The sequence below is a fragment of the Dreissena polymorpha genome, chromosome 4, assembly GCF_020536995.1.
Source record: "Dreissena polymorpha isolate Duluth1 chromosome 4, UMN_Dpol_1.0, whole genome shotgun sequence".
Classification (NCBI taxonomy): Eukaryota; Metazoa; Mollusca; class Bivalvia; order Myida; family Dreissenidae; genus Dreissena; species Dreissena polymorpha.
The window spans coordinates 143104573-143127410 of record NC_068358.1 but is presented as its reverse complement, the minus strand read 5'-3'; the positions used below and the strand labels follow the sequence as shown (position 1 = coordinate 143127410).

The following is a 22838-nucleotide window of genomic DNA, read 5'->3' as shown; positions in this document are numbered from 1 at the left end:
CAGGCTAATCTGGGACAACACTTAAGGCAATTGCATTTAGCAACTGACCAGTTGGCGTCCTCCTGATGACAGAAGATCACACTCTCCAACACTGGCTTTGACACCCCCAGAGATGATATCATCTACATTCAGAATAAGATAGATAGATTACATACAATATTTGATAGATTATTTTAGAGTGTCTACCCTTTTTTCCATTTGTCAGAGATAAAATATGAGTTCATAATCTTTCTTTTATAATCATATATCAAGCTATAAATGATAATCATTTTATCTATAAATTTGTGTCATTTGTCTCAAATTTACAAGTTTATAACTTTGTATGTGTTAAATAACAATGGAAAGACATCATGGTACTCCATGCACATCAAATTATAAACAATGTTGTTTGCTCTTACCTCTCTATCAAGGTCCATACATTTGGAGCTAATGCTTTGCTTTTCCCCAGCAGCATTCATTCGAGTTATGACTCCATCTAAGGTTTTCATTTCTACCTTCTTTCCCTACAGAGAAATACACACAGATTTAATAAACTTGTTTTCATGGCAAAAACAGAATACTTTCATAAACACTTATCTGCTGCGTTTTTTTTTCGCCATTTTGGTAATGACAATGAAAATAGTTTTAAAATTACATTTGGTAAGGTTTAAAGCATCGAGCGGGACTGGAAAATAGCCTTAATGTTGCAATAAAAACAAGTAGAAAGAAAACCTTCAACTTGCTTGGGAATTTGTATGAAATCATTTGAGAAAACTAAACACTTTTTGATACTGGGAAAGTCCGCCTCAAATAAATGATTCAAATCTGATCTAATATGCAATGACACATACAGTAGTTCATTTGTTTTGATAAATGCCAAAAGATGCAGCCAGAGCTCCAGATAAGGATTTAGTCTAAAGGGTATTTTACTCTCTGATATAATTGTTAAAGGGTTTTTCACTCCTTTGTTTCAGCCATAAAGCAGGGATGGAAATTAGTGGTTGCCTGTGAGCCAGGGCAACTAACTTTTTTAAAGCTTGAAACAATTCAGTGCAATGAAAATTGAATACAAATTGGCGACTATGGATCAAAAATGATTTAAATAATATTCATTATTAAGGCATAGGAAATGATTCAATTCAGGCTCATAATTATACATAATGCATTAAAAGTGTGCTACGTGAGCAATGTTATGTAATTATCCATTATTTTATTTAAAGAATGTAGTAGGTACAAATGACACCAAATGTACATATATCTGGGCTCATTACTCTTTAGCTGGGCAACCAACATAATAAAGATGGTTGTCCTTGCTGGCAACCAATAGTTACAAGGGCTGTTTGTAAAACACGCATGCCCCCCACCCCCTATGGGCTTTCCGTTGTAGGGACAGCCATTGTTTGAATATGTTTTTTGTCACTGTGACCTTGACCTTTGACCTAGTGACCTGAAAATCAATAGGGGTCATCTGCCAGTCATGATCAATGTACCTATGTAGTTTCATGATCCTAGCCATAAGCCTTCTTGAGTTATCATCCGGAAACCATTTTACTATTTCGGGTCACCGTGACCTTGACCTTTGACCTAGTGACCTGAAAATCACTAGGGGTCATCTGCTAGTCATGATCAATCTACCTATCAAGTTTCATGCTCCTAGGAATAAGCGTTCTTCAGTTATTATCCGGAAACCATTTTACTATTTCGGGTCACCGTGAACTTGACCTTTGGCCTAGTGACCTCAAAATCAATAGGGGTCATCTGCGAGTCATGATCAATGTACCTATGAAGTTTCATGATCCTAGGCCCAAGCGTTCTTGAGTTATCATCCGGAAACCACCTGGTGGACGGACCGACAGACCGACCAACATGTGCAAAGCAATATACTCCCTCTTCTTCGGTGGGGGGCATAAAAAGTTAGTTCCCATCCCTGTAAAGGTTATTTAAGAATATTAAGGGGTATTGTCCATTTCCACAGAAAACTGACATAGTACATGGCGTGTTTAATCTTGAAATATTATTGTTATAAATAAATGCAAACAAAATAAATTTAAATGATGATATGAACAGACTTTCTTTAAATTATTCAACTGGTATGTTCTTTCTCTGCAGTTTGATGGTCATGGGACTTATTATGTCTATTAATACTGTTCCTTTGAATGTTTGTAGAACCTTTTTATCAGTGCAAATTTTACAGGTCAGTCTTGTTTATGGGCTTTCTTTATTAATGATTAAACAATGGTATTTTTCTTTCTATGATTTAAGAATCACTGTGACAATGAGAACGCCTAAAATTAGTTTCACAATTCTAGAAGCATCATAAGATTTATTTCTATTGATATATAGTAATATACAGTTATTTCCTGCAAGAGCCGCTGTTTGTTTGCAACATTGTTCGTTTTTCGAACCTAGAAAATGATTGTCCTATATTTTGATTACAAGCTTATTTTGGTTGACTTGCTTTTGATTCAAACGTCAACTTACACTAAACATTCATCTGGGTTATTGGTTAAACCAGTTACGCACTTAGGTCAATTAAAAACATGTACCAAGATTTATATTGTGCAATGTAACGTTCTGTTTCAATTTTCTGAGTTTTTTTAATTTGCAATGCGTAAATACGCAGATACGCATCTTATCTGGATCTCTTTATGCAGCCATTTCAAAACTTTCATTTCAGCGTAAACAGATGTGATGATGGAATTAACTGTCAATCTTAGCTTGAATCAGAGCCAAATTTGCATTTGAAGCCCTGTTGCTGAATCACATTTTTCAAAGTGCGCACCTTTTAAAACTTTGATGAGGCCCTTACATGAAATGTAACAAACAAACCGCATCATGCTAAAATGGGTCTTGTGTAGTTTTCGGCGAGCAATCGCGCAGTCAGGTCAGGAGCTATCCTGTCATTTTATGAGATCATGAAATCTTACATTACTTTTTATCGGAGCAATGAGATAAAAACTTTATGCACATGCATTAAGCCTATTTTTCTCGGAACAAGGCTTGGATTTAGTGATCCTACCCTACCTTCTGTGTGGCAGTCAGGGAGCGCTGCACAATCAGCGGCTTGTTGGATATGTCGCGAAACTGCAGCTTCACCTGACCCTTCACCTCACGTTCACCTGCCACCTGGGAAGTAGGGATAGCATGCTTATAACAAATGACCTCTTAGACTTACTCTGGGGAAAAGGTGGTTTAATGTGCTTATCAGGCACAAAACTTTCTGTCTAAACTGGATTTTTAATAAGATGAGACTTCCTTTTAAATTAAAAATTCCATAAAAATCCTAAGATTCGTTCCTGTGCACAGGGGATGACGCTTAGCACACATGCATTAGCCCCACACAGTCGGGTGAATCCATTATTTTCCAACAGTATATAGGGTTATTAACCTAATTACGCTAATGTTATGGTCCATTGCCCTCAGGCATGCATCTGCTAGGTTTTATGACCTTAATCCAGTTGTAAAAAATCAATGATCAAAGTGTCACAAGGTAAGCGAAAACAGGGCCCAAGTCTGTAGAATAGCACGGTAAAATATAGTAATAATACTATCCAAAAAGACATTAATTATGGATGAAAACCTGTATGTCTGAATATTAAGAGTCACCAAAAATAATTATTTGGCACCAATTGACCGCTCCCGGCTTTAACTGGCGTGTTTTACCAGTTAAAACCGCAGCGCCCTCACACTACTTTGGGGTAAGGGGTCCGCAGCCCTTAGGAGAGGGAATTTTTTGTAAATGGGGGAATTTTTATAAAAAACAACAACAACTGTGTTTAACTGTTATAAACATATATTTCTATATATGATACTGTCTATAGGACAGAAAGGTGGACTTTTACTCAATCTTATGACTATATAACAGTAATCTAATTTAAATGTGGGTTGGTTGGTAGGCTGTTTTTTCTTACCACAACACTTAATTGAATATTTAACTCAATGAGAATGTCATTATTTTCAGGTATCAGCAGTGTGAAATGCATGACAACATAGTATTTCACTTTCAGAAAATGTTTGATCCAGATTGTCTCTCTCTGTAAATTATTGTACAAATAAATATTCTTTGAAAACTAAAGACTGCATCTTGAATAAAGCATTTATTGACTAGAATAAATGTTAATGAAACAAAACATTAACAAAAATAACAGTTCTGAACGATTCAGACGCTTTCCGCAGTTGCGTAAATTTGGGACATAAAATTCGGACGCGGAATTTCTTACATAAAAAACTTTTTAATCGGGGGTTAAAAAACAGGTTTGTTCGGGTAACCGGAAACAATACTTCTTTTTCGTTAGGACTATATTGGAGTCAATTTTCAACTATAAATTGACGATTAAAAAAATTTTTTTTTTTACATTTTCTGAGGGGGAAAAAAATCAGTTTTTTTGGGGGAAAAAAAATACTTTTCAGGTGGGGGACTGCAGCTGAAATTCGGCGGCAGATTTGATAGATTGAGGGCCCTGAACCGCCCCGGTCAATACTCCCAAAGTGGTCAGTACTGGTCAATACTGGTCGATTGAACTTTACCCCCAATTTTTATTAATATTCCATGCTTAATTAAACAATATTGATAATATAAATTAAACAGACATGTTGCCAATAATGTCTTAAGCTATTAATACCTACTATTTTATACCTGTTTATGCAATTCGTCAATCTCTCAAAATGTTGCAAATAAGTCAAAGTTGGTCAATTGGATTTTTCTGGATACAGAATAATGATTGATTTAATATAGAATAGCTTTAAGTCTTCCTTTGTGATGTTTAAATGCTATAATTTTCAATCGACAAGAATGGACCAGTAATGACCAGTATTGACCGGTTTTAACCTGGTATTGACCGCTGACCCGGTCAATACTCAATTGACCGGTCAATATGCCATCCCTGGTCAGAAAACTTAAGTGTCTGAAAACTTAGAGTAATTGCGGTAAGTTCATTTATGATTTACAAAAGTTAATGTATGAGGACACAGGGCTCCAGATAAGGAATTGTGAAATAAGTAACGGTACTGCCATTGACAGAAAGAAAAGGAGTAACGCTTAAAATCAATTAGTACCTGTACTACCATATCCAAAAATACAGGTAGTACTGTACTACCCGTGTTCTTGGATATTGAAGGGTGTATAACTGACTTTACAGAATCATTTGCAGCAATTATAATAAATATATGTAGCTTCTGAAACAGTTACTGTATTAGGTTTTCCATTCTGAATTATGATGCAAATACAACTACACATTAAAACTCATGACTAATACTATTTCTTCATTTTTCTTGACAAGAAAACACAAGCCAACTAGTAAGCTAAGTAAATGAACACTTATTTCACTGTCTCGTCCATTTCCCATCGTGTTTTCTAACGTTTTTAGCCACCGATGCAATCAAATCGGTTAATATCGGGGCGACAATGTCTTTTTCTGGGTTTACAGATTTAATGTCAGGATGGTTAGACGACACCGTATGTAGTCATTATATGACAACAAAGTGTTGTTTTGAACCGCTTTCGGTTAAGCGGGCATTCCATTGCGCGCAGACATAATGTTTTTGACGGATTTACAAGTTACAGGAAATCACGCGACAGAATAGACAATAATATATGAACCCAGTCTACAACTTTTCGGTAATTTAAATTAACGAAAAGCGCCGTTAGGTTAAAGACCAACAAATCATGCCGCGCTGACACACACATATCGGTACGGCCAGATTTTTTCCTTAAATGCATAGAATGGATATTAATGTTGTAATTATACGTCCAGTTTATAAAAATAAATGCGTAAATCTTCATGAAAAAGGCGTATTTACGGCTGTACAGCCCTTATCTGGAGCTCTGAGGACAGAGCTTAAAGCTATTTACCTTTGGGTCATGAATAAATGCACCACCTTTGAGACAGCCAGGGGGCATCACACCAGTGGTCATGTACTTAAGGCATTCTATTATTGTCTGAAACATGGCACAATAATATCTTTCTACAAACAATTAAGCAATATCCTCAATGAAACTGCTTGAAACTAAACCATGAAATATTTCAGAGCACACTTGAGTCTTTTCAAAGAAAGAAATGTTATCACTCTTACAAGACCTACAGTACAGTTTACAGAAACATGATTCAATCTACTAAATATTGGTTTATATTGTTTAAATTTTTAACAATAATATACCTGACAATTGCGTACAGAATATTCTTTTTCATAACATTTTCACAAACAATTCAAAAAAGCAATCAAACAAAAAGAAAACTAGTAAATCAAAAGTTGTTCCATAGCATTCTTAGATTAAAATAATACCTACAGTTTTACCAGTGCCATTGGGTCCGAGTATTAACGTCAGGGGTGTCTGGAACTGTATGAGCTGCTTATTGTCCTCATCTGGTCCGAAGCTTCGAATGCCTTGAATGCTCATCTTTTCTATTTTCGACATGTCTAGTTTTAGTTTTTTTCACATGTGCCAGTAAGTTCTACAAAAAACAAAATGTTGATACAGACACTACATCTAATGATATTTTTATTAAGTTTTAAAAAATGCATCGACTTTATATTCCTGAACAAAATAATCTAAAATAATTATTTGATTTCAACTTTTGTTCTCTTCGAGTCTTAGTAAACTCATTTAATGATTTATAAAAAAAGCTTCGGGTAACAGAAGGTCAGAAATCAATATCTTGACATGTGAAAGCAGTTCTTTTGGGATACATTATGTTATTTGAGGAGAAAATACATGGTATATTTAGATATACGCATCACAAAAGTCAAAGCAGACGTGTACGATGCCAGTGATTTTTTTTTGCCCGATATTACCGCCGATATTGGGCTGCTTCCCAATTGCAAAAATTGACGTTTTTTCCTAAAAATCTGATCAAAATTTCCCCAAAAAGGACCAAATTTTCCCAATAAACCCATTAAGATTACAATGTCATTTAGCGATAATGTCGTAGATCAAGTGCAGATCAAGCTTGTCGAGTCGTCGCCGAACAACAACTGACTTACGTATTGGTTCGCGAAGGAAGCCGAATATATACGATTTTACATTACCACTCATCTCTCTCTATATTGCGGAGAATACCAATGATAGTCGATGTATCTGGATTGAGCACGCCTGCTTTTAAACACGTCCAAGATGGCGGCAAGCAGACGAGAAATTTTGATGAAAGGCGAAAATGATAAATAACATGCAAATTAACAACGGATATCATATGGTTATTAAGGAATTATTTAATGCGTGTGTAAATTAACGCAAAATACTACGTTTGAGATTAAAATATATTTATTAGAAATCTGCAAAGTGAATGTGCGTAACGGAAACAAGTGTTGCCGTTGGAAAATTCAGTTTTTTCACAAAGTTAAAGCATTTACGATGAATATCGTTCGAAAATGGAAAGAGACAAACATGATTTGATTTCAATGTTAGTGGATTATTAGTTACACCGTTAGTAACGGACGGTGTATGGTATATACACCCATAGTAATTTTTTATACCATACGAGAGCGAAGCTCGAGTATGGTATTAAATTACGGAGGGTGTATATCCCATACACCGTCAGTTACTAACGGTGTAAGGATTATATCTCAACCAACTACTCGATTACTCGGGTAGTATGGAAATTACTTGGGGTGTATGGAAAATACTCCATGGGCACGTGACAGCTCTAAGCCAATCGGATTAGGTCATTCTTGTAAGAGGTGAGATATCTGTGTATACTCAGATTCATATGCATATTCTGCTTGATTATGTTTGTCACGCTGTACAGTTTACTGAAATACTATTGAACTGAGGTTGTCAAGTGCAAGATATTGAAAGGTAAACAAATTAAATATGTTATTTTAACTCCATTTAATACAGCATTAAAAAACAAGATTACTAAAGCCTGTTTGTTGATAATTGTTAATGTTTTCCCCATATGAAATATAATAAAAAAAATACTGAATTAAATTAATACTCTTAAAGGGGTTATGATCAATTGGTGTATTAAGAATCTATAGATTATTGCAAGTTTAATATGCATGGGGAAGGATATTAACATAATATTGTCTTCCTTGTAAGGAGACGTCAAAGCAGCACTTTATAATATAAAATTGCTGTCAAATAAGCACTTAAAAACAATTTTAATTCTGTTACGTATAATCATATTTATAATGCTTAATGTTTCCCAATTTCATGGTTTATGAGGCTATTTTTCCCAATTTCATGGTTTATCGCACTAATTTTCCCAATCCAAATGGCACAGGCTGTAACAAATAAAGGCAAAAAAAATCACTGGATGTATATTATGGAAAGTGAAAGTAGACATTTTTAAAAACCAAAATGTGAAGGCTTTGAACTTGACGTGCAAGTGAATTCTCAAGGATATCATACTCATTAAAGTAAAAATACATTAAATGAAGCATTGACTTGAATGTTAAGTTGTTATTAAAGCATAATTATAAGGTTCACTTTATAATTTTGGAATAACTTGTAAATATTGAGGAAGTAAAATACCTGCAAGATAAAAGGATGTTTAGCTACCGTTAATGATAAATGTTTTTGCATTAAATTAAGTTGGCACCTGCTGGGATAAAAGTTAAAAAAAAAACAACAAACATTCCAATCACATAATTGTGTAAGAAATGACCAGCCACATTCTTCAAAATCTCCGTGGTACGAAGGTTTGGAGATTTCGCGAAAATGTGTGACAATGTTTTGAGCAGTCAATAACTTTTGGTACTTAATTTAAACTCAAACGTCACTTGTTTATTAACACACATTTTATAATATAAATACTTGGTGTATGCTGTATAGGCGTTAAGATGTGGATGTATTACTAAGCCACAAATCAGATGGATGAAACTTGTGTCAGCGAAAAATTACCCGCCATTAGAAACGGTAGCTAGTCAAAACGGCCTCTGATATAAACGTCCCCTAGTCAAAACGGTCCCACTTTGGTCAAAAAGGCCCTAAAGTAAATAATAATAATAATAATAATAATTATAATGATAATAATAATAGCGTAACCCTGAAGTGACTTAGACCAAATAGTCTCCAAAATTGATTCTCTATATCGAACAAATTGTAAAATCAGCTTTGGCACTCATAAAAATGTATCGTGAAAGTACCTCTTCTCGCACCTCGCCTCTTCTCGAACCTTTCATTTGTTTACATTTTATGCGCATGCGCGCACGCGCACAACGTCATCGTTTTGTGGGTACCTACGTATTGTTTACGACGACTCGCGCGTGGCTGTCAATCTCCGAAAATGCGTCACAAACAGGTAAAATAAGTGTATTAAACATAAAATACGTAAAAATCATTGTTTTTATTAATGCTTTTTTACCTATAATATGATTTTCATGTAAAAACCTATAAAACATGGTCTAACTTTCGATCTCAACTATGCTTGACAAAAACACTTTTCGTCTGCGGCAACAAGTCACGTGACCATGGTCAAATCATGTGACAAAGCTATTTTTAAACGAAGTAAAATGTTGCATGTCACTAATTGTTGCAACTTAAACATATGTTTCTGATTGTGTTTTTGTAACTTTTTATTTAATATTTGTCCAACAATTTTCAGAAATTCCCAATGAAAAGAGTTAAAAAACATAAGGGGTACTCTCCATCAGCACTCACAAATGCTTACAAACTTGTAAAAGAAACTGGGATCCCTATTAAAACTGCTGCTAGACAGTATGGAGTGCCACATAACACCCTTCGCGATAGGGTAAAAGGCCGCGTGGATCCAGAAACCACGATGACAGGTTCTGGTCCACTATTTACATTGGAAGAGGAGGCAAAGTTAGTAGCACATATTAAACTGATGGCTGATTTGGGGTACGGTTTTACCATAACAGAAGTGGTCTCAAAAGCAAGTGACTATGCAGTCTTTCTTAAGAAGAGAACACGGGACAAACCATTGACCGTGAAATGGTTTAAGGGCTTGCGCAACAGGTGGCCGGAGCTCAGAGTCATAAAACCTAGGGGGTTAGCTAAATGTAGGGCAGAAGCTACCAATGAACAAGCTGTTGAAAGCTATTTCACAAATTTAGAAAATGTGCTGAAAAGTAAAAACCTTATTGACAAACCTGAGTGTATATATAACATAGATGAAAAAGGGTTTCAAACTGAACATGCCCCACCATACATAGTAAGTGGTAATGCATCAGCTCCCGCAATCACCTCTTCACGGACAGCAACAACCACGGTCATTGGTGGCGGTAACGCAATTGGGACACAGATTCCTCCCTTCTTTGTTTTCAAGGGTGCGAGAATGAATGAAACATTAATGCAAGGTGCTTCTTCAGGATCAGATGCAATTATGTCAAAGACAGGCTGGTCTAATTCAAGCATTTTTTTGGAATATTTACAATCCCACTTCATCAAGTACATTCAAAGATCTGATCCTAATCAGCAAATTATCATCATATTTGACGGCCACAAATCTCACATCAATGTCCCTGTGTTGGAATGGGCAAAGAAAAACAACATAATTTTGTTTGTCCTTCCAGCACATACATCTCACGTGCTTCAACCTCTTGATGTAGCCTGCTATGGACCTCTGCAGAAAATATATAATTATGCATGTCAAAAATTTATCAGAGAACATCCATCTTCAAAAATCACAAGATACAATATTGCAGAATTAGCATCCAATGCATATGTGACAGCATTATCCGTGAATAACCTGAGGGCTGCCTTTGAAAAGACTGGCATATTTCCATTCAATAGAACTGTGATAAGTGCTGACATTTTTAAGCCATCAATTCCTTATGTTGTTCCTCAAGAAAACACATTGGCTTCTGACACTCAGCCATGCATTGACAATTACTTTACAACTGCCGAAAACATAATTGAAATGAAGAAAGCACACCATACACTAAAAAAGACTTTAAGAAATCATGTGTCTGGTCAGGAAATAACTAGTGATTGCATAAATCAAGAAATATTATCACAGCCTTTACCACGTTCCAAAGATACACCAGTCTTTCCTATCAACAAAAGAAAACAAACAAAAACAAATGCAACAAATGTCAATCAAAGTAATTTCCCCCTCCCAGAACCTCTTCCTGGACCTTCGCACATTGGCATCTGTGATACTGATAGTCAGTCTTCTGAAGATGATGTTTCTGAAGAAGACAAATGTTGTGTGTGTAAACTTTTTCAACCCAAGGAACTGAAAAACTGTGTTTCCCTTGTGTTTACAAAATGGGCACAATGTGATCACCAAAACTGTGGACATTGGACACACTTGATTTATTGTTGCAAACAGAAAGTTGTTCGGCGGAATGATGTCTTCGAATGCCCATGTCATAAAAGTGAAGAGTAAAAATACTAAAATTGAAATAAAAACATATATTTGTTCTAAAAAACATTGTTATAAATCAAGTTTTAATGTTATTTTCTAGTTTCATAAAAAAACTGAACAAAATCTGCTTAGAATTGTGAATTTAAATAGTAAACAATGAAGGGTTCGAAAGGAGGTACGATTGTTTTGGCGGCCATGACAGTTTTACATGATATGGTGGTGCTGAAAACTTTACGCAAATCTGTTAACAAAAGAGGATTTGCATAACAATTAAAGTTGTCAGGTATGTAGGAACAATGTATTTATCACATAAAACTCTTACAAATACGTTTCACTATTGCCAATTTTGTTTTTGACATGTCAAAAATTAAGAGGTTCGAAAGATGGTTCGTCCATGATAATTAAATTAAAATACATGTATAGCAATGAGTCCAAATGGTATGGCCGTATTTCGGATTTTGTGTTTGTTATGCATAATTGGGAGCTTCGATAGAAATAAAATTATTATAGATCGCTTCGACATTCGATTTCGTAAATCGTGTTTTTGGTGACAGGGTTAAGCATTCGATGCAATCGTTTAAAAATGTGTTTAAAATCAAAGTAGATAAACGGATGGAATAACAGAAAATGGAATTACAAATCTTTGTTATTTTATTATTATTAGAACCGGTTTTAAGTTGTCATAGAGGTATTTGTGTCTTTTTCTATAATTTTTGCTGTTACACAGTGACGAATCTTGTTAAAACACAAATAGAGGCATTAATTTAATGTACAGATGAGTTTCAGTTTCAATCGATATAAATTTGTATTATCCAAATTGTATGCTACGTGCCATTATAATTATATTGATCACCGTTGGCTAAGACTGAATGTGGTCCTTTGTGGACGCCATTTTGTTCAGTACAAGCCGCGCGATCCCATTCTTTTCTGATATGAGAAATCGGCCCGGCTTAGCGGACTGATATAATTATATTGGCCCGCTAGATACGAATAACGGCCCTCTCGCTACGTCATTTTGTTACTATTTATAGTAACGATATGTGATATAGCATCCTTTCCAATTATAAAAGATGTATATGTAAAATTATTTAACTTAGTATTTAACTCTGGTATTGTACCTTACGCTCATTCATCCAATCTCGTATTCTAACAAACAATAACGCACCGACGCCATCATTTATTTTTGAGATACATCTTGTTAAAAATTAAGAATTATTATAGAAAACGACGAAATCAATGTTTGTATGTAATGTTTGTATGTGTGTTAAAAAAACCAAATCCTTTAATTAAAGTTGTAATTACAGATTTAACTATCCAAATAACAGAGTTATTAAAAATATACCACGAAATATCGTTCTAAGATACAGACAATTACAGAAGCACAATTAAAAAAAACTTTCTTTCACCCTTCTGATTTTCGTTGGGGACGTTTTGAACAACTATAAAACTGACTTTGGGGCTGTTTTGACCAAAAGTGGGGCCATTTTGACCAATTATGGGGCCATTTTGACCAATTTTAGGGTCGTTATGACTAGGGGACGTTATATCCGATTTGGTTTTTTGGCACACGTGTTTGTACTTGTGTCTCAATAATTGACATGACGCCTTATCAGTGATCGCTCCGCCCACTTAATCACGTGGCTCAGCGGGAAGAAAACCGAGACAAGCTAACACCAAAATGGCTTCTTTGCCTATAGACTGCATATAGATTTACGCGATATTCCGGATGATTTTATGGAGTTGTTTAACACCATATTACACTTGTAAAGGGGTTGATGCCATTTAGTTATTCTGCAAATGCAAAAAATATGCGATTAAAGAGAACATCAGCTATTTATAACGGGTAAATTGGTACATTAAACACGCTCTCAAACGCTTGCGCGCTTACCGAAATCGAACCCGTTATTACGTGTAATGGTGGTATTTGCAATAAATTAACACTTCACCGGTATTTACCCGTGTTATTAACAAAATTATTACCGAAACATCCCCCCTACCCGTGTATTTGGCACGAAATAGCGCTTTATAACTGGGAATTCGGTGAAGTTTTACGCGCTTTCTGACGCCGGGTGGGTACCTCAATCCCACATGTTACTAGTATTGCGTATAAAAGTGATATTAGTCATATTAAACATTGCTTATGGGACATTTATCAATCACTATAATTTAAAGCGCAAAAACGACACAGTAAGTTTGGACATTGTCTGATATAAAATTAGCGTTGTACGAAATGGAATACGGTCAGGCTATTATAAATTAATACGGCTACCAATATCAGACGCTCGCGCAGGTACCGACTTCCCCGAAGTTACCGCATTTATTGATTAACTAATATCAGTAATAATAACTCTTTTACAATAGCATTTATACGTCTTTATTAAAATAATAACAAAATGGTTTTCACCTGTTTCTGACACACACAGAAACGCGATTTTTAACGGGGATTTCGTAAAGTTACACGAATTGGGTACCGAAATTCTCAATTATTTTACATGCACACGTGACATAATACATACTTAATAATGCTTAGTTATTGCTTATATGACATTTCAAGTTTATGAAATAAATTAATGTTCTATCAAGGGGATCTCGGTAATTCTTGAAGCTTCCACTCGCTCTTGTCAAGACCGCATTGCCGCATTGGAAATGGTATAAATTTAATTCATCTAACTTATCTTTCTGGATACCAAATGTCAGAGTTGCATTAACTCTTTTTACACCATTTTTGCCATATTTCATTTCCGTTTCTTAATCCGAACAAAATAAACGAAACTCGTTTTAAAAAAATAGATCTAGGCATTCGAGCTCCTAGTGTGGATTAAAAGCGTTTATTGGTGACACCACATGAGTGCAAATGTGTAGATACCGTTAATAAGATAATATATCACATGTCACCTTCAAATAACATGTATGATGTCAATTAAGTGCATTACTATCAGAGTAATAAAACACAGCATGAATTAGGCTTCATGCTGGGTTTTATTTCTCTTTAAGTAATGCAGATGAACCTCGCTTCTGTTTATTAATGACCTAGTAACTGATAAAACTTTTTTTTTTAAACGTGAAATATTATGTGATAATCAGATCGATGACATAAACTATTTAAATATGCTAGTATATCCGATAAAAATATATTATAATTGTCTTTGACAGTGTTGACGTTCAGTTGTTCGTGGTGACGACCGCATGTATTTATACATCTCTTACACTTCTCAAGATCTCTTTTCGGCTTTGGAAACGATGTAAATTAAATGTCACCAACTAATCTTTCAGGATATCGATTGTCCGAGTTACATAATCCCCATTGACACCGTTTAACCATTTTTAATCGTTTTTTAAAGAGGAAAACAAAAGAAACTCGTTGGAATAAAAGTGAACCTAAACATGTAGCTTGTCTAGAAAATGGCGGACAGGTCGTTGCTAACGAGTGCGCCCGATTAATCGATCGCTGATTGGTGGATCAATTCTTGTGGGCGGAGCGATCATAGATAAGGCGTCATGTCAATTAATAAACAACTGATTAATCAGAATGTTTGTTAGTACATTTGCTGATGATTTTTTTTCTTAAAGATCAATATACATTTGATAATTAGCAAATTTAAATGATGATAATTATCGCGCATATTAATATCTCTTATTCTCATTGTAACGGCCCTCTTCATAGTATCGTGTCTTTAACGAAAAACTCTCAAGAAGTGCATGAAACTTAATGTGTTTATTTGTTTTCTTCAACTTTTTAGAAGTTGTAATTCATTTGAAGGTTATCCATTACTATTACGACGATTATTCTCATGACTCGTGTTCATTGAAAAGAAGGTCATGTTTAATCCAGGGCGATGCTATGATTTTTATGGCTCATATGAATACTTAAGAGCGCAACCGCGCATTTTGGCAAATTGCAGGTTACGTGCAAGTGTATAGGAGACTTTTCTAACGTAACACGTTTCAACCTGTAATATCCCTCTTATAAGTAAAGATTTTCATTCAAAATTGTAGATGTGATCTTAATTTTGACTTCATTCCCAGGATAACATCATTCATCCGTGAATATCGGACGCAATATCACGTGGGATAGGTAGTATGCAATTTACCAAAAAGTGAATGATTTTATCGTAAGCTTGCTAAGAATGTAGACAAATGATCACATTGATTTTTTTATAAATACAAAAAATGTACAATTTTTAACTCATAACAGAGATATTCAAGTTTGAAAAGTGTTGCGTAAGAAAAGTCTTTAAGTGTATAAGAAGGAGCTGTATCATCATACCTTGAAAAAGTGTCGTGTTATCAAAGACATATAGAATACGTATTTTATAGGTCTTTGGCTTCATTAGGCCACAAGCACAGTTTTATCTCTCAATTTGTTTTTATTACCTCTTAACCACCTTGTACATTCACAGTGCCACGCTGGGTATGCGGCTACTTTGATAACAGATGGCACTTCGATACCAGATAACAACAAAGCCACGCGCGAGAGGTAAGTTCATCAGTTTTTTTTATAAAGTTATATCATAAAGATAAGTTTTTTAGACAAGGCGCATGGTCGAGTTTATAAATGGTGTATCCTTTTCTATTACAAAGAAACAAAATCACGGAAGAATGGTAGATTTTTCCAATTTTTTTTTAGAAAATTCGGTCGGAAAACAGCATAAACTGGATAAACAGTAAACATTTCAACAAAATAAAACTACTTAGAAATATTGCAAGAAAGTGTTTGATATACCAGTATGTGGAGTAATCACTGTGCTTCAAATACTGAAATTTTGATAGTATTAAATGAAATATAAATGAAGATAGAGCATGTTTTAATAGGTCGTATTCATGAAGTTGCGGATACTTTGATTCCCGATAAAGGGCACTTCGGATAACTTTCAACAAATTGGGCACTCTGATAACCGAGTTTTATCTTCTACCTAAAATGCATATATGAATAGTATGGCTATTCTAATCAAACATTTTGAAGTACGAATCAATTTGCATTGTCAAGCCCGACACATTGAGATTTTATTTAGAATCGCACCATGAAGACGATACTAATGCGTAGCCACAAAATTTAAAAGGGATTGGAAAACTCCCTTTATATTGAGCTCTACTTATATGCACTAGATGAACTAAACAAATCATTATCATTCATACAAAACAACCAAAACTACAAAAACATGAAAATATTTTTAGGAGGTGACTTTAACCTTGGCGACATCAATTGGGAAGTAGATGGTACATGCGTTGGAGCAAGAGACAAGGCTCAGTGTGATAAGCTAATCCGCGAATAATTCACTCGAGCAGATTAAGACTATACCAAACCGACAAGGCAGGATACTAGACCTATTACTTACAAGTCATCCAACACTAATACAACGCCATATCACCTGCCCTCCGATTGGACTGAGCGATCATGATATTTTATCAGTTGTCACCAGCATTAAACCGATTATTAGTAAGAAAGCCCCAAGAACTGTCTTTAATTACAAAGAAGCAGATTGGATTAAAATCCGGAAAGATATGTCAGATTTTAGTGTTACCTACCCTCAAACGGCTTCATCCAAAAAAGAAGAAGAAACTAGGACTAGTTTCAAAGACGCATTATTCTCAACCATGGAAAGAAACATCCCGAAAAAAGTACTGAAAGGAAAACCAGACATACCATGGATGACACATAAATTGAAACGGATGATAAATAAAAAGCAAACACTCTACAATAGGGCCAGGGAATCTCGCAACGAAGACAAAGAAATATTTCATAAATATAGAAAAACTATCAGAAATGAACTACATACATCTTACTACAACTACATCAGTAGGCCAATTGACCCAGAAAATGACAAAGCGGGTAAAAACTTTTATAAATACATTAAATCCAGGAAACAGGACTCTATGAGCATAGGAACCTTAAAAAACAACGGACGGATTGGTGAAAGCGCGAAAGACAAAGCCGAGATTCTTAACGAACAATTCAGCTCTGTATTTACTAACGAAGACCTTGATAACATTCCAAATAAAGGTTGTTCACCACACCCAACCATGCCAAAAATTCAAGTTACAGCCCAAGGGGTATCAAACTGCATCAAACGACTAAACGTGAAAAAAGCAAGTGGTCCAGACTAAATGCCAATCATAGCACTAAAAGAAACATCGGAAGTAATAACTCCAATTCTACAGAACCTTTACCAACAATCTCTAGACACCCACGATATACCAAAAGACTGGAAGCAGGCCAACATTGTACCAATCTTCAAAAAAGGAGACAGAACAAAACCGTCAAATTATAAACCTGTTAGTCTGACAGCAGTCGTCTCAAAAATGCTTGAGTTTGATGTGTGCTGCGTGGATGCAGTAGCGTGTATCCCCGTACATATCTTCATGTTGTTATATTTTCAGCCTTCAGAGGCGGGTGGCGGTATTGTGTTTTTATTATTATTTTAAGAAACCTTGTTTAAGACCTTTCTTATACTTAGATTCTTATACATTCTCTGTACTTATAAAGTAAACGTGTATGTTCATCAATTGAGAGTTCTGCAGGTTATACTGAATTTTTACAGACCATTATCTGACAAGCTGCCTTTTACTCTTTTATGTATGTTGACTTGGCAATGTGTATTAATGTAATTATAAGATTGGTGGTTTCGCCAAATAAATAACCTATGGACAGATTGATAACAAAAACCCCGAAAGTTGTTCTCTCACCATTGAGAATTCCGATTACACGTAGTATTCATTTGCCGTTAAATTATAGACAATTACTTAAATCTAAACCTACAGTCAAATTAAGTTTACTTCGAACATCTTTCATTGGAGGTACAATGCGGCAGGGTTCTAGTTCGCAGCGTAATCAAGCTCCGTGTTATCGGTATCCTACAATAAATAAGTGCAACTCCAGGAAGAGTTTATGTTGCAAGTTTTTAAATATGTCCTCTTTTATTCTTTCATCTGTTAATAACCGCAAATTTTCAGTTAATATTAAATCCGATGTCTCATGAAATTCTATGCATGTGGTTTATTTTATTACTTGAAATGTACCCTGTTGTGGTGCGCAATACGTTGGGCAGACTGGTAGATCACTTAAAACACGTTTAAGGGAACATTTTTTTTTTTTATTTAAAATAACAATAATTTTTTTAACTTCATTTACCAGCACTTTAATAAAACGGGTCATAGCGTAACAAATATTTCAATTCAACCTGTGGAGCAAGTAATTTTTAATAATAGTACTTCAAATCAGTGCCAATTAAAAGCAAGGTGCATGTCAGAATTCGAATGGATTAAACGTTTACACTCAGCTTACCCACTTGGATTAAATGATAATATTCTAAATGTTGGAACAATTTCTAAAAATAAATCGATTAATTTATTTTCTCTGTTTAGTAAACGTCTAAGAAATAAACGTTCACATGGCATTAGGAAAAATGGTAACTTAAGGCGTAAATTTAAACGTCTGCTTTCTTTAAATGACTGCTACACATTATTACAAAACGGGGGTAAACATAAATTACTAAGTGCACTTTGCTCTCTTTCTGTTTCTTCGTTGGCGCATATTGATAAGGAATGTAAACTTATTTTACTTCAATCTGACCCTCTATATGAATGTGCTTGTGTTATTGAATCTTTCACTGACTACTATCTTAAACCTTTTATTGAAAATGTACTTAACAAAACTAGAAATCGTATCAAAATTGAGTTTTGTAACAAAGGTCTTGAGTTAATTGACCTTCCTAAAATATTCAATGATATAAATGTACGTCGGTTGATTCCCCCTAATTTCCGCAATACTGAATCACCACTTATTTGCTACAAATATAGTAAACCTGTTAGAAGTATCGTTTTTAATTATAATTCTATTTCTACAGATATAAATGTAATAAGAAAATGTCCAACATTATGTGACTGTTCTAGTTCTAAATATATATATGGTCCAGTTGGGCATGTTATCACTGGGGACCTTAATTTCATTCAAAATAAAAAACCTTAGAAATTTATTACGCAGAGGCCCTAAGTACAGACTGCCTATTCCTGTTGATTTTGATGACTGCATTAAGAATATCGTAACACCCTTACAGGATTATTGCACTAAATGGTGCAGGAAGGAACAAAATCTCTGTAAAATGCTTGAAGACTTAAAATCTGAATTCGTCTTAGTCCCTGCTGATAAGGCTGCTAATAATGTTATAATAATATGACGAGGGTTTTATTTTCAAACTATTTCACAAGAACTTTCACAAACTACATCATATTGTGGGTACAATATGCAACCTAATGAAATTATTACCAACCATATTGCCCAATGCAAAAAAATAAATGTAATAGTCAATATTACTGACAAGAAATTGCCATCACTTTACTGGATACCTAAATTACATAAGACGCCATATAAAAGTCGTTTTATCGCTAATTCAGTGTCTTGTACCACCAAACAATTATCAGTGTATCTTACATCTGCATTGAGTGCTATTAGATATCATAAAGCTAAATTTTGTAATAAAGTTTATGAAAATAGTAATATTAACCAATTTTGGTCAATAAAAAATACCTTAGAAGTCATTGATAAAATTGAAAATAAAAAATATAAGGTGTCACAGGTAAGTACTTATGATTTTTCTACACTATATACAACGCTTCCTCACGCTTTAATAAAATCCAAACTTGTTTCTTTGATTGAAAAAACTTTTGCTAGAGAGAAGTGTTTGTATCTAGCTTTAAACACTAAAACAGCTTTTTTTACTAATCAGATAATAGATAATTACATCATTTGGACTGGTCTTGACTTTTGTGCAGCACTTACTTTTCTTCTGGATAAATTGTTTGTTGAATTTAATGGTAAAATATTTAAACAAATTATTGGCGTTCCTATGGGTACTAATTGTGCGCCACTTAAAACTGACCTTTTTTTATATTGTTATGAAAGCGAATTTATGTTAGAATTAATCTAAAACTAAGCCAGTAGATTTGATTCATTGTTTTAACCTTACTAGTAGGTACATTGATGACATACTTAATTTAGATAATCCATTATTTGAACAATATATTCACAAAATCTACCCAAAAGAACTAGTCTTAAATAGATCGTGTATATCCAATACAGACGCTGCGTATTTAAACTTACATTTAACTATTAATAATAATTTGATTAAAACTAGTTAATACGACAAACGGGACGATTTTAACTTTGAAATTGTGAATTTTCCGTTCATAGATGGCAACATCCCTAAAGGACCTTCCTATGGTATTTACATTTCGCAGCTGGTACGTTATGCCAGAGCATGTTCATGTATTAAAGATTTTAATGATCATAATCTAATATTTACAAATAAATTGCTAAAACAAGGCTTTTTGTATCATAACATAAGAAGTAAATTCGCTAAATTTTACTCTAAGTATGGTGATTTAATTTCAAAATAAATGTATAATGTTTCTTTAAAATGGCATTTAAATAATGGAATCTCCTATCCATCATTTTATGGAGATGTTTTGAAGCGTGTCCGCAAATTAAAATATGTTAACAGTGCCGTAGCCAGACCCAAATTTAAGCCGAGGCAGTATCTTAGGTCCTTCTAGGGGGGTCCGGGAGCATGCCCCCCCCCTCCCGTAAAAATCTTTTATACCTAGAACGTCTCTGTCGCGTTTTAAAGGCCATTTAAACTACATTTTATAACTAAATTATCGAAATCGTGGACGCTACATATTACCGTTTGGTATCAATAAAGTTAACAAAAACAAATCTGCTACAAGTCAGGGACCTATACAAACAAATTTTGTACAAGTTCATTGTCAATTTTATATTCTGGTACCATAAACGATGTTTGACGTGACAATGATGTAACAAACTTAACTACAGAAAAATAGTCATATACTTCATTTGAAGTCAGATAGAAAAAAGAAAAAAATGAGACGCAGCTCTCTCATACAAGCCATAGAATGTATATGGACAATAGAATGTGCTTTACATATTTATTATTGAAATACTAAAACACAATAGAACTACCTTATAATATGAAGAAACAGATCTATCAAACATTTTAGCTATTAATGCTTCATGAACATGTTTTATTATTCTTCAACTTTTAAATATCAATCTTATTGAACGCTAATTCAACTCTCCTGTCTCCAGTAGAATCCCCCATTTGTAGAATTTGTTTTCGATCAACTGGAATGTGTTTATGCAAAAACATTAAAGCGATGCCATTAAGCCGTTCCTCTTTCATAGTAGAACGTGTCCACGTTTTAAGCCTTCGCAATACCCTCAAACTCCGCTCACATGAACAAGAACCAATAAAAAATATTATTTATTAAGTTAACATCAAATGAGCTTTTGCAAACTTGCTGTTGTAGTTCAGACAGTTTCACCTTGAAAAAATTCGTGGACGTTTGTTTTTCCATTAAGAGCTTGAAAGAACAATATGGCTCTTAAAAAAATATATAAATGCATCAAATCAAAAGCGTTTTCAATCATAAACACATATAAAAAGGATCATTGATGGAATTTACTTAAACACGGACCTACTGGGATTCGAACCAACGCAGTGACAATATAATAGTGAGCAATGGAGTTGAAGTGTGATGTTTGTATTTGAAGCATTTAAGTGGGTACAAACTGGAATAAGGGAATTGGAGTGGAAATAATTTCAAGTTGAATACTGTGTTCAATTATTTTATATTGTGATGTGTTATTGACATTACTCACATTCAACAGAAATAAATTACACATTGTATTATGCAAACAACTTGTGTGTGTACAGTGAAATAAAGTGTCTTGAAGTAGCATATTTGGACATTGTTGTGTCGTAATAAATATGTGCCTGTGTATGAACAATATAGTGTGAAATTGACAATTATTTGGCGTGAACATTCAAAGCGAATCGTGTTCTTGAAAAGTGTTGAATCGTGAAGTTGTGTTTTATTGTGAACAGCTCAAATGACACTGGCGTAATGTGTTTTGAGATTGATTTTTTTTTAATTTGTAGTACATGGGTAACTGGATTTCAACCTCAAGTGACAATTGTATGGTGTTTATTGAGTATATGTTATACCAATAATCAATAAATGTTATGTGAACATTTATTTAGTTTTATGATGTGTAATTTATATGAGTTTGCTGTATGTGGTGACTTGAGGAGATAGTGAAGGACTTGAGAGTTCGAAACCAAGTTATTGTTTATTTTTAGTGTCACCCGACACAAAATAATCTTCAAAAGTACCAGTTATTCTGGGAACCAATATTTTGAACAGATTGTTGGAAGAATGTCATGATACATTTGGTGAACAGTTTTTACAGAAAGCTAAGTTACATACACCATGGTATTTGAGCTTTAGAGCTATTTCATTGAGAGAAAAGTCTTTGAAAAGAAACAATGGCAGAGTTGCAATTGTAAGAAGTTTGAACAGAGAGACTATTTTGTTGAAGCCAAATGAAGTAAGAAATTTTAAATGTTATACAGATAAACACATTGCTTATCCATCTTCAAGTGTTATAACTGTAGCTTGTACTGATGCACACATTCCAGATTTCATTGATGTTACACCTTCTGTGAATGTGTTTGAATTTGGTAAATACAATGAAATATTTGTCACATTTTCAAATTTGACAACAAACACAGT

General features: G+C 34.3%; 2 protein-coding genes across 7 annotated transcripts in view; one reads left to right on the top strand and one right to left on the bottom strand.

The window, feature by feature from the left end:
• LOC127877166 (DNA repair protein RAD50-like) overlaps nt 1–9080 on the bottom strand; it is a 116706-nt gene extending 107626 nt beyond the window's left edge. The window contains exons 1-6 of one of the 5 annotated variants that reach the window (XM_052422826.1): nt 9064–9080; nt 6266–6431; nt 5831–5917; nt 3004–3105; nt 399–503; nt 49–122 (exon numbers count right to left, since the gene is read on the bottom strand). In XM_052422826.1, coding sequence (XP_052278786.1) covers nt 49–122; nt 399–503; nt 3004–3105; nt 5831–5917; nt 6266–6394 — 497 coding nt within the window. In that variant the 5' untranslated portion in view covers nt 6395–6431; nt 9064–9080. Of the gene's footprint in view, nt 1–48; nt 123–398; nt 504–3003; nt 3106–5830; nt 5918–6265; nt 6432–8449; nt 8667–8713; nt 8840–9063 lie in introns of those variants that run through there. The other 4 variants (XM_052422823.1, XM_052422822.1, XM_052422825.1 and 1 more) reach the window with 4 other exon arrangements.
• Nucleotides 9081–9161: 81 nt separating this feature from the next.
• On the top strand, nt 9162–18154 carry LOC127877169 (uncharacterized). Of its 2 annotated transcripts, XR_008048267.1 has the most exons (4): nt 9162–9218; nt 9522–11532; nt 15650–15726; nt 16425–18154. XR_008048267.1 is itself a non-coding variant. In XM_052422832.1 (2 exons), the coding sequence occupies exons 1-2, from the start codon at nt 9204–9206 to the stop codon at nt 11268–11270; spliced, it is 1764 nt and encodes a 587-aa protein (XP_052278792.1). In that variant the 5' UTR covers nt 9162–9203; the 3' UTR covers nt 11271–11646. The 2 variants fall into 2 exon arrangements, 1 of the variants encoding a protein (XP_052278792.1); XM_052422832.1 differs by lacking the exons at nt 15650–15726; nt 16425–18154 and having other exon boundaries at nt 9522–11646.
• Nucleotides 18155–22838: the final 4684 nt, after the last annotated feature.